Source organism: Rattus norvegicus, chromosome 19 (genome assembly GCF_021556685.1).
Source record: "Rattus norvegicus strain SHRSP/BbbUtx chromosome 19, alternate assembly SHRSP_T2T, whole genome shotgun sequence".
Lineage (NCBI taxonomy): Eukaryota > Metazoa > Chordata > Mammalia > Rodentia > Muridae > Rattus > Rattus norvegicus.
In genome coordinates this window covers 67,192,768-67,205,288 of record NC_141552.1, presented here as the reverse complement: position 1 = coordinate 67,205,288, position 12,521 = coordinate 67,192,768, and the positions used below count along the sequence as shown (strand labels likewise).

At 48.5% G+C, this 12,521-nt stretch overlaps 1 protein-coding gene across 2 annotated transcripts in view; it reads left to right on the top strand.

Annotated features, from left to right (window-relative positions):
- Nup133 (nucleoporin 133) overlaps positions 1-12,521 on the top strand; it is a 49,107-nt gene that overhangs the window by 20,280 nt on the left and 16,306 nt on the right. Inside the window, 7 exon segments of one of the 2 annotated variants that reach the window (NM_001400955.1) lie at positions 549-706; positions 2,834-2,922; positions 8,070-8,233; positions 9,615-9,709; positions 9,950-10,174; positions 11,293-11,415; positions 12,278-12,377. In NM_001400955.1, coding sequence (NP_001387884.1) covers positions 549-706; positions 2,834-2,922; positions 8,070-8,233; positions 9,615-9,709; positions 9,950-10,174; positions 11,293-11,415; positions 12,278-12,377 — 954 coding nt within the window. 2 annotated transcript variants of the gene reach the window in all.

Below are 12,521 nucleotides of genomic sequence, written 5' to 3'. Positions count from 1 at the left end.
AGAGCTGCATGGTGGTTCAGTATTGCGGGCTGTTCCTAAGGTGCAGAGCCGCCTGCCAGCTGCCCGATCAGCCCAGCAGAGACCAACAGTTAGGCAAGAAGCAAGGGGACCACAGGGCAGAGATACTGCCATTCTAAGTTTTCAGAATAAGAATTTGGAAGAGTCGAGGAGGGCTTTGCTCACTGTTCCCTTGCAGGGCAAGTTTCTGTGTATGTATGTGTTTGTTTGTTTGTTTGGTTGGCTGTTGTATTTAAGATTTTTATCTGTAGGAACAGGGATAGCAGTGGAGGCCAGAAGAGGGTGTAGTCCCTGCAGCAGGGGTTACAGGGGTTGTAAGCCTCTCCGTGAGGTCACTAAGAACTGAACTGCAGTCCTCTGCAGAAGCAGCAAGTGCTTTAATTGCTTTGTCTTTAAAGTGGAAAGACAGTCTGCTTCATGGAGTAGGTTTTAGGAGTTGTAAACATGAAAGGTCACAGGCCATCAGGATAGTTGGGGTGGTAGATCTGAGGAATTATTCTGTGTAATCTTGGTGTATATTTTTTTCTCAGGAGACGGCATTTTGGGCGCTGGCTCCTGTGGTGGAGTTCCTATCCTTTTCTCTAGGAACAGTGGTCTGGTGTCTGTCACTCCAAGGGAAAGTATGTCCCTGTTAGCAGAAGGCCTGGAAGAGTCTTTGGCCTCTTCCGGTGGTGGACGGGGTAGTGAGGTAAGGCCCACGATCGCTTAACATTTATTTTATTAGCACATTCGCACCAGAAAAGGCAGCTGTCTAAAAGGACTGGGAAATCAGTTCCTGGTTCTCTTGTCCCCCATCTCTAGGTCTTCTTTCCCAGAAGAGCTGCTTGTAGGTCTCAGCCATTCCTTCTGCTCTTTCCTGTGTGTCTCTAGGTCACCAGCTTTAAAGCAAGGACTTGGGACAACTCATACTTCCTCCTCTCCTTTCCCTACCTTTCCTAGGAGCAGGGTTCAGGGCTATGGCTGGTATGGCTCCTGAGCCCAGGGGAGCGCTCATGGCGTTGCACACATTGTGCTGCTGTGGGATTCTGGAGCACTGACAGCATGGACCATTGGCTGAGTTGATGTCACACACACCATCCAGCAGCTCTGGAGGGTGCTCGTTGGGTAGTCTTCCTGGGGTCACCTCAAGAAGGTGGCCAGGCTTATCCTGCTGTCTTCACTGTCCAGACTCTAAAGACCGGTCTCCACCTATGCCTGGCACCTGTATGTCACCCTACGTGGGTTCTGCGGCTCAAGCTCAAGGTAGCCAAACTCGCACAGCCAGTATCTGTATTCACTGAGCCCTCTCCTCAGTGACCTCAGAACGAGATTAAAAATAAATAAGAAATCAACTTTGTTATCTTGAACCTGAGGTAACTTTATCTGTAAGTTTGGGGGTTTTAAACAATAAAAAATATTTCAGTCACAAAAGGATAAAATAATGTTTAAAATAAAATTTTTTTTCATTTAAAGACTATATGAAATACTGAAAAAAAATTAGACAAGAAATATTATTTTGACACTAATGTAACCAACTGTGTTTCTTTCAACAAACTCCAAAGCTGCTAATATAAAAAACAGATTAAGGGGTTGGGGATTTGGCTCAGTAGTAGAGCGCTTGCCTAGCTAGCAACTGCAAGGCCCTGGGTTCGGTCCCCAGCTCCGAAAAAAAGAAAAGAAAAAAAACAAAAAAAAAAACAAATTAAGTTTTAAAGACTGTCTACTCTTGTTTACTAATTCAGTAATCACAGGAGTGGGAAACGTAGTAATGCCACAGCCACTCATATTTGTGTAGTGTAATATGTGAGAATCTGAAATTTATTAAAAGAAAATATTGCCTTATCTTGCAAAACAAAATACAAAAAGTGTTTGCAAAGAATAATTTCATATTTGCCTGGAATATGTCTTCTCTTCCACTGAAATCATGACAAATCCACATATTTGATTTTGTCCATCACAAGGCACTGGCTTGTCTAATGTCTGTAAGTCTTGGTGTGGAGACTTTTCTTTGAGGCGGAGTCTTGCCGTGTGTGTAGCTCAGACTGGCATTGAACTCTGTCTTCTTGCCTCATTCTCCTCAGTGTTAGAATAACAGACATGCGCTCCTATGTCCAAACTTTGTGTGGACATTTCATAATTGAAAGTCAAAGTGAATGAAGCCAGTCATGGTGGTACAAGTCTTTAATACCCGGAACTTGGGAGGAGGTAGAGGCAGGTGGAACTCTGTGTTAGAGGCTAGCCTGGTCTACATAGAGAGTTCCGGTCAGCCAAGGAGCATAGCAAGACCCTGTCTCAATAAAAAGAGGGAGGAGGAGGATGCTGGAGAAATGGCTAAACAGAGGGCTCGAGTTTGATCCCACATAGTAGCTCATGACCATTTGTAACTCTAGTTTCAAGAGATCCTGTTCTCTCTTCTGGCCTTCAGGGCCTTAGACACAGCACACATGTGGAATAAAGATAAACATTTTAAACAGAAACCTTGAAGCGATTTGGCAGTTGATATGGATCGGGTGTGTTTAGCGCCTGTTGATGATCCTGTGATTGTTTAGCTGCTCCAACTCCTGAAATCCTTGTACGCCACTCCATTCCTTCTTAGTTCTCCTTAGGCCTGCTCAGCCGTGTCATTCCCCGTGTGCCAGTGCCCATTGTGACAAGCCTAGGGACAGTTGGGACAGTTCTGACCAATGGTGAAAAGTCCTGAGTTACCTGCCTTTCCTGCAGGGCTTTGATTGGCCATCGGCAGTGTGCTCTGGGTGTGCGATCTGTGACCGGTTCTTCTTCAGGTGCAGAGGACCCTGTACCTTCTCCTCTAAGCTGTAGCTGTTTTTCTCTGCAGAGTATGGTTTTTGAGACCACAAAAAACGACACTGCAGCCCATGAAGACAAGACCAAACTGCTTAAAACTGCATTTCTGCAGTACTGCAGGTACAGCACTGTTTTACTAAAGATGAGTGAGTGTGTGTGTGTGTGTGTGTGTGTGTGTGTGCGTGTGCGTGTCTTCATAGAATCCAGAAAAGGGCATCAGATCTCCTGGAGCTAGAGTCACAGGTGATTATGAGGCACCTGATGAGGGTGACAGGAACCAAATTCAGGTCCTCTGAAAGAGCAGGTGCCACTCCTGCCACCCCAGCACACTCCTTGTTTTTTAGGTCTTGCCATGTAGCCCAGGCTGGCCCTCCCGCCTTGCCCCTCTGTTGCTAGATCTGTAGCCATGGACACTATGCTCAGCTGGCACAGCACACTAAATCACTTATAAATGCATTATTAATATAAATATTAGCAGATAATTTAGTCCCCAGTAACTACACAGAGAAATCAAGATTTATTTAAAATGGCTCTCAATAGCTGAGCAGTTAAATGATTTCCCTCAGCCTCCTATGCTAATCTGCCTCCTCCCATCCCATCCTTGGATTTTATTATTGATCTGGCACCTCGGGGTCAGGTGTGTTTCCATGATCTTTCTCCAGACCCCTTCCTCATAGCTCTAAACCCTCCATTCGCCTCGAGGATCTGAATATCCCTCTCTCCTTCCTCTGGTTGGCGGATGTCCCACCCTGTTCTCTATTCTGCCCAGCCATTGGGTGATCAGCATTTAATGACAAGGCAGAGAATAAATGGTAAGAATTGGTCACATGAGCTTGAGACAGGAGATTCTTGGTACGAGTGTTACAGTGCCCTGTCCAGATTGAAACAAGATGTGAGGGCAGAGAAATCAGCATTCGAATAACACAGGGGTAAACTTGTGAATAACAGCGTTTATAAAAACAGCTTACCGATTGTGTGGGACACAGTTGACTGATGCTTGCTGTGCACTGGTGGGTACCAAGAGCTAGTGGTGAGGAGGTCTTTGTGGGTGCTGGGGTTCTACATGATTGTCTACCTGAGAGCCGCAAGAGGCTCCACATAGGTTGGGAACATTGGATCTGACACAGCCTTTGTGGGAAACAATGGCCATTAAAATCTGCATCCTGAAGGCAGTGGACAAGGTCTCCCTTGTAGAGGATCAGAGCGAGTGAGTTGCAGATCGAGTGTGATGGATGTTAGAGACGTATTCTCTTTAGCTGAGGTTCAGTTCCACAGAACCTAGTGGCTCTGCAGCCTTGCTCAGGTTCTGCAGTTTGGCTGTTGGAGGTCTGGGCAGATGGCAGTTGGGCGGGTCCCAGCTGTGCTCTCTCTTTTGTGCCCAGATTCCGAAGTGGCTGTTTCTTGCCTGGACTTCTCACATTTCTAAGGTCTTGGCTGGCGGCTCTTTGCTTCCTGTAGTGTGTGATCGCTGCCTTGACGTTTGAGACAGGTAACCAGTTAGGGTCATCTGTTGAGCGGTACCCCAGGCCTCTCCACTAGAAGCCTGTACCACACTGGTCCTGCCCTGTTTGTTATGACCACATTCTCTCCAGAGATTGTCAAATAGTCCTGAGAGTCAAACGTAACAGATAAAACTTCACGTGTTGGGCTGGGGATTTAGCTCAGTGGTAGAGCGCTTGCCTAGGAAGCGCAAGGCCCTGGGTTCGGTCCCCAGCTCCGAAAAAAAGAACCAAAAAAAAAAAAAAAAAAAAAAACTTCACGTGTTGTCTATTTTTAGCTTTGGGTTATTTGGTTTTCATTTATCTCTATTTGAAAAATGTATATACATTTTATTGATGAGAGTTTGGGGAAGCATCTGTGATCTTGGTTAGGTCTTGTACAAGTAGATCCCTACAGCCACAGGAAGCCTGGGGCTCCAGCCCAGAGATCAGTTCAGCCCTCTTCGTCCTGACCACGTCTTCCCCTGTAGCAGAAGAGTCTCCTATGCAGAGTCCCTGGAACTTAACCACCCCACTGTCTTCCTGGCTGGCCGGGCTTGTGTGTGGAGTGCAGGATTCCTGATGGACTGCGTATGCTTGGGCACAGTAGCCTTAGAACTGTGCCGTCTAGGTTCTAGGGCACGAGTGGGCACGGGGTCACAGCTCAGTTTATTGTCAGCACGTTTTCTGCCTGTTACGTGCTTCCCTTCGTAGACAGCGTTGGTTATGTTTGAACGGACTTGGGAAAATCATGGCCACGCCTTGCCTACCAAGTCTGTTCTTGCCAGAACTGTGGCAGGATGGTTACTGACTCTGGCGTTTAGTCCTTTGTGGGGTTGAGAGAGGAGTGAGGGGCAGTAGTTTGCTTTGCACAGCTTGGTTTGGAAGGATGATTTTTCAGCATTTACTGCCTCTACTGCCAAGTTCCTGCCCCGCCCCACCTGCCCCGCCCCACCCGCCCCGCCCCTCGCTCACACAGTCTGCAGGATGGTGCGTGTTCACTTCTGAGAATCTAAGCGTGTCAGTCTAAGGCTGCCTTTTTTTTTTTTTTTAAATATTTATTTATTTATTATGTACATCATACAGCTTTCTGTCTGCATGTGTGCCTGCAGGCCAGAAGATGACCCCGGATCTCATTATAGATGGTTGTGAGCCACCATGTGGTTGCTGGGAATTGAACTCAGGACCTTTGGAAGAGCAGTCAGTGCTCTTAACCGCTGAGCCAACTCTCCAGCCCCTAAGGCTGCCTTTTTATGGTCTGCTGGACTCCCCTTCCTGTCCACATGGGGGCGCGCTAGACAGTGTGGTGTTTATTTATGGCCTTGGACTTCTGGCTCAGCCTTCCTAGAGAGATTTGGGTTACTTGGTCCTGCACAGGTCTCTAGGGATGGTCTTGTAGACGGTACCTGACAACGCAGCCAGCTTTGACTTTGGTTTCTTGTGGCTACCAAAACAAATTACCATAAACTCTGTGGCTTGTGGGGCTCACACTCCAAGGCTGCAGGTGCCCTGGAGGTTCTGGGGAGTGCTTTCATGCCTCTCTCATCCCGACAGCCATGGCCCCTGATGAGCCTGTGATGCTTCCAGAGTTTCTTTCTCCTGAGGCATCTCCTCATGGAGCCTAAGCTGCCTAGGACTTGAGATCATCCTCCCTCAGCCTTGCATCCTAGTGCTGGGGTATCGGGCTTGTCCCATTGCGCTCACACATAACTGTAACAGCCGTAGGCCCTGGGTCTAGGGCCCACCCCTGAGATGATCCTTAACTAATCCTTCCCAAATAGAGTGCACCGTGAGGCTCCAGGTAGACAGAGTGTGGCCCACCTGATGCAGGCAGTTTGAAGTGTTTCCAGAGGGTTACCAGGTACAGGAAGGGGCCTCAGCCTGAATAGCCGCAGGAAGTGTTGCTGGCCCAACACAACTATGCCCTAGATTCCCACGAGCTCTACTTGTGCACGGCTCAGGACTGCACTAGGAATTTTAAGGAAGTGGACACTTCACGGTAAAAAAATCATTCTACCACTAGAGTTCTGAGTTATTACCAGAGTCTTCTAACTTCCCATTCTTGACAGAACTAGAGTGGGGCCTGCTCATCTCTTGGGGCCTTGGGGTTGTACGCAGCCTTACACCAGTCTGCCAGGCTGTGCACGTTCAAATCTCTCATCCCTTCTCAGTGTACACTGCACTTCTCTTCCTCTCGGCCTTACTGGTATCTGCTTGTTTCCTCATGTCTCCCTAGTTTAGAAGAGCCCTCATTGTCCCTTAGACTGTTGCTCTAAAACTTGTTCCCTAAACTCTTCCAGGTGCACTGGCAGGTTTTGTGTCAACTTGGCACAAGCTGGAGTCATCAGAGAGGAAGGAGCCTCAGCTGAGGAAAGGCCTCCATGAGACCCAGCTGTAAGGCATTTCCTCAGTTAGTGATCAAGGGGGGAGGGCCCAGCTCACTGGTGCTGTCCCTGGGCTGGTGGTCCTGGGTTCTATAAGAAAGCAGGCTGAGCAAGCCAGGGGAAGCAAGCCAGTATGTAACATCCCTCCATGGCCTCTGCACCAGCTCCTGCCACCAAGATCCTGCCCTGTTTTGAGTTCCTGTCATGACCTCCTTCGCTGATGAACAGCAATGTGGAAGTGTGAGCTGAATGACCCTTTCCCTCCCCAGCCTGCTTCTTGGTCATGGTGCTTTATTGCAGCAACAGAAACTCTAGCTAAGACACTAGGTGGCCTGTTTTTCTCATCTGATGCAGCTTCCTTGCTGACAACAGAACATGCTCTGTGGATGGCTGAGCATCCCCTCTTGGCCTCTTCCTCCACAGAGCTCTCCTCCCCTCTGAAGGGTTTATTGTCCTTCTTTGTGCTTGCTGGTATGTTACTTTCCTCATTGTTGTGTCTGAGACATAGCTTAAAAAAGGAAGGAATTGTGTTGTAGTTTAGAGCCAACGGGGATCATCTCTCATAGGGAGTGGTCATCACAGGGAGTGGTCACAGGGGGTGGTCATCACAGGGAGTGGTCATCACAGGGAGTGGTCATCACAGGGAATGGGGAGTGGTCATCACAGGGAGTGGTCATCACAGGGAGTGGTCATCACAGGGAGTGGTCATCACAGGGAGTGGTCACAGGGGGTGGCCATCACGGGGAATGGGGAGTGGACATTGTGGGGAGTGGTCATCACGGGGAGTGGTCACCACAGGGAATGGGGAGTGGTCATCACAGGGAGTGGTCATGGGGGTGGTCACCACAGGGAATGGGGAGTGGACATTGTGGGGAGTGGTCATCACGGGGAGTGGTCATCACAGGGAATGGGGAGTGGTCATCACAGGGAGTGGTGAGTGCATTGCATCTGCAGTCAGTCAAGAAGCAGAGCAGAGAATGGACATATTCAGTTCCACTTCACTTTTATTCAGTCTAGCCAATGGGGGAGTCTTCCCACCTCAACTTAGAAAACTCTGGAGATTTGTCTTGAAGGTGATTCTAGAGCCTGTCCAGTAAACACGTGAACCATCACAGTTCTGTCTGTCTTTCCATGCCCGAGCACTTGCCTGTGAATATGCCACTGCGTGTTTAGTGGTCTAACCGATGCCACTGTGACTTTGCAAAGCGTCCCAGTCACTGCCTAGTGCACGGCCTGACAAGGATTCGGTGCACTGATGAGTGCACAGCGGCACGGGAACTTTATTCTTGTAGTATTAGCAGTCCTCTGGGCTGAAGCATGGACGTGTGGTTTTGACCTCGGTGTTTCTGTGCTGAGCTTGGGAATGTTTTGTCTTCAAGATGCATTCATGTTCCATTCACTGCAGGAAAGACTTGGGCCGCGCTCAGATGATGGCTGATGAGCTCTTTTCCTCTCACACTGACTTGGAGTCAGATCCTGAGTTAGACAAGGCTGTGACTCAGATCAGTGTGGACCTGATCGATGACTACCCAGCCTCGGACCCACGCTGGGCAGAGTCTGTCCCCCAGGGTAAGTCAACTTGATTCAAGATGATGAAGGCATCGAAACACAGAGCAGACAGGAGTGTGGTTTCCGCATTCAGTGACCACTCCGCGTACTTTTAGCATCTCAAGCAATTAGAATTAGCCTTCCTCTGGCAAATTCTGACAAGGGCCCCAAACACATGGCCTTGTGTGTCAGTAGAACAAGTCATGATTGTCAGCATTTTTATCTAAAACAGCCTCGTGATTGTGTTAGTCAGGGTTCTCTAGAGGAACAAAGTGAAGTGGTAGAATGAGTAAGTATTTAGAATTTATTAGAGCGCCTTACAAGCAGTGGTCCAGCTAGTCCACATGACCGGTTACCAACAGAAAGTTCAGCAGTCCAGTAGTTGTTCAGTCCTCAAGGGTGGCTGTCTCAGCTGGCCTTCAGTACACCAGAATCCCAAAGAAAAGTCAGCTCTCATGCCAGTGAAGGCGTCGACTTGCCAGGGAGAGTGAGAGCAAGCAAGCGAAGAGCAAGAGCTTCTCCCTTGTCTTTACTTGGCTGCCATGACAGGGTATGGCCCAGATTTAGAATGGGTCTTCTGACCTCAAATGATCTTCCTACCAATCTCAAATGATCCAGTTAAATAAAACTCCCATAGGTGTGCCTAGTGGCTTGAGTTTTTAATTTCCAGAAGTGTCACTGCATGTGACAGCCAAGAGTAACCATCACAGGGGTGTTGGTAAGCATTTGGTACTCACTTGCTGCAAAGTAAATAATTTTGGCACACTCCAAGCATCGGCTAGTAGGATCTCCCGGGTATTGGAGAAATACTTGGCATTCAGAAGTGAACACCTCACCTCCCCCAGCTGTCCCAGGTGACTTCCCACCATGTCACCTCCCCCAGCTGTCCCAGGTGACAACCTACTTAGACTGCTGTGCATTCCCCGTTACCAGAAATTGTCTCAGATGCACATCTCTCTTCACACAGAGATCTGCTTCAGAGATGTTGGCTGTGCCTTACTAAGGACTTGGGAGTTTCCTTGCTGCTTTCTTGGAGCCAAACCATACAGTGGCTAACCCAGGGCACACCTTTTGTTTTGAATAAGTACAGTGTCAACACTGCTAAGTGTTTCTCTGAATTTAAAAGCTCTTGACACAGGCTCTCACTTTGTAGTCTAGGATATCCCAGAAGTCACTGTATCCTGGGCTAGCCTTGTGATCTCCTGCTTCTGCTTTACCAAAAGGTCAGATTACTAATGTGAGCCACCACTGACTTATATATTCAGTGCTACATCTCAGTGATGTGTGTAACTTTTGCTGAGGATTGGGGCTCTGCTCCTTTAGATCTCTTAGCTTTTGTTTCTTTCTGTCTGCTGCTGTTCTGAAAATGGTTTTGTGTCTGCACTTTGCTCTGTTGTGACAGAGGCCCCTGGGCTGAGCAACACCTCGCTGATCGTTTTGCACCAGCTGGAGGACAAGATGAAAGCTCACTGCCTCCTGGTGGACTTCCTTCACCAAGTAAGCCTCAGCACTGGGCTAAGGGCTGGGCTGGCGTTCTAGTCCTCTTCTGGGTGTTTCCTTGGAGGGATCTGGCTTCCTTGAGTTTCCCTGCATGGAGCCCTGTATGATTCTACCTTATACACATTGAGAACAATGTCGCCCAGCAGTAGCCTATAGCAAGGAAGCTCCTAGGAGAATGTGGCCACATTTTCTAGGAGTGCTTTCTGAGAACATGTGCTTGTGTTTTGCTTTTGTGAGGTCGGCCTGTTTAGACGGCTGGACTCTTATCCAATCAGAGGGACACCCATGACCACCCGCCTGCTGCTCTGTGAACATGCAGAAAAGCTGTCAGCTGCCATCACACTCAAAAACCACCACTCTCGGCTGCCAGACCTGGTGAATGCAGCTATCCTGCTCGCCCTGAACAAGAGGGAGTGTGAGGTGCCCCCCAGCCTGACTCCTGCCGATGTCTTCTTTCGAGAGGTCAGATGCACGCTAGTTCTTGTCCTCCTGTGTCTTCGCTGCACTGTGCCATGTGTGGTCGTCCCTGGGGGCAGAGTGTTAAAGACCTCATAATGTATTCGCTCGGGCGCTTGCTTTAGGAGACTGTTACTTGGTGCCCTCCAGGAGGAGATACAGTTGACTGAGAAAGGGGCTTCCTCGTGACTCGCACAGGAAGTGGGCCTCGTTCAGTAGGCTCTCAGGCCTCTAGCTTGCTCTAGGATGAAGAGTTGAGCACTGCTGGCAGCGCATAGGAGCGCCTGCTCTCTAGCATGTTGGCAGTTTGACTTTGTCAAGACCAGACTCTTAAAAAAAAAGCAACAAACAAAACTTTTTTCACACACACGCACACACACACGTGTGTGTGCGTGTGTGTGCGTGCGCGTGTGTGTGCATGTGTGTGTGTGTGTGTGTGTGTGTGTGTGTGTTTATACGTGTGGCCTATGTGTGGAGTTCTTCTATCCTGTGGTTCCCAGGAGTCAAATGTGTCAAATGGCATGACAGCAGGCTAAGTCGTCTCACTGGCCCAAGACCAAGCTTCTACGTAACTGACTATAACCCAGTGACTGTCCTTTCCCATCAGCCCTCTTTCTGGAGCGATACTTTATCCTGTCTGCTTGCACATAGCAGCGGCACATTCCTGAAGCGTCCTAATAATGTTAAGAGATGGTTGCTTACATCAGCAGAGGGCCATGTTTGCTCTGGCAGCCCTTATAGACAGGAAAAGGGCAGGAGGCCTGGTTGGAGGAGCGCCCCACCTTGTCATTGCTTTGGGAAGAGGTGGGGTCCATTCAAGGCTTCATAAAGGCAGTGCTAACCCCTCAGACCGACTCAGTGGCATAGCACAGCAGCTGTGTTTGCACCACTGGACACTGGTGAGAGCATGGAGTCTTCATTGGCTTTCGTTAGACACATCCTCTAGGGTGCCGAAAGTCACCTCTGGGTTCCGTCTATTCGCTGAAGTGACAGTAACTTACAGGTCACATTTACTTTCATCATTCCGCAGTATATTAGCCTCTGTTGAAGGATGGAGTACAGCCTGCCAAGGAGGACCTATTTATTATCCCTAAGAGCGTAATGCTGTGGCTCTCTGCCCTCAGGTGTCCCAGGTGGACACGATCTGTGAGTGCCTCCTGGAGCATGAAGAACAAGTCCTGCGTGACGTTGCACTGGTCTCTCAGGAGTGGGCAGAAGTGGCGATCGATGTCAATACAGTCCTCAAGGTAACGTGTCAGCCACCATCCAGGGTAGGGCAAGAGAGTGGTTTTCTTAACCCTGCTCTGTGTAGCCTGAGCTCTGAGATTATCGCTGTTTGTTAAATTCCAAAAAGCTAGGACAGCCTGTGTTCTTATGGACTAACAGATTTATTCTTCTTCCTTTGTGCACACTAATGGTTCTATAATTTACCTTTGTGTCTGGAAAGGATTCTCTTTTTTTCTGTAACATCGTTGCAGAGGTTTTGCTGTTAATGTAACTGCCAGAGTCCACTCATTTCTCTGGCCTTGAACTCCTGTTGCAGCCTCAGCTCCAGTTAGCTGGACGTGCTCTGCTGCTACACCTACCTTCTGCGCTAGTCGCTCAAGATGTGTTACTTAGATCATTACCTAAGGTGTCATTCAGGTGCTCCTAAAGAAAATATATATATTTATATATATATATATAAATATAAATATATATAAATATAAATATATATATATATATATATATATATATATATATATATATATAAAATCTGTCTTCAGACACTCCAGAAGAGGGCATCAGATCTCATTACAGATGGTTGTGAGCCACCATGTGGGTACTGGGATTTGAACTCAGGACCTCTGGAAGAGCAGCCAGTGCTCTTAACCGCTGAGCCATCTCTCAGCCCTATAGTGACATTTTTTTCTACTTTGGTTACTTTAGCTTTCTGAAACGAAGTTAAATTATGGAGTAACGCAGATTTTTGAAACCTGAAAGAGCCCGCACGTGCTGTTGGCTGCTGCTGCAGGCTTTCCTTAGGCAAGCGTCCCACAGAAGAGAGGGACTGAATGGTACTGACAGCTTCCTGCTTCCCACATGTGACGATGTGTTTCATCTCCCCAGGACATGCTGCAGGCTGCCGCTCACTACCGCCTAAACAAAGGCTCTATGTACAGTCGGGAGGAGCCGCTAGGGAAGGAGCCCGAGTATGTGCCCTGGACAGGTACTGCCCTGCTCAGAACACGCTCCCGCAGTCTGCCATGCGAGTGCTGTGTCAGTCCTTAGGGCAGGTTTGTGAGTGAAATGAAGGACAGCTTAACGGACATCTTTAGACTCAAAGGGTCCCTTGGGTTGGTTGCTTGGTTGG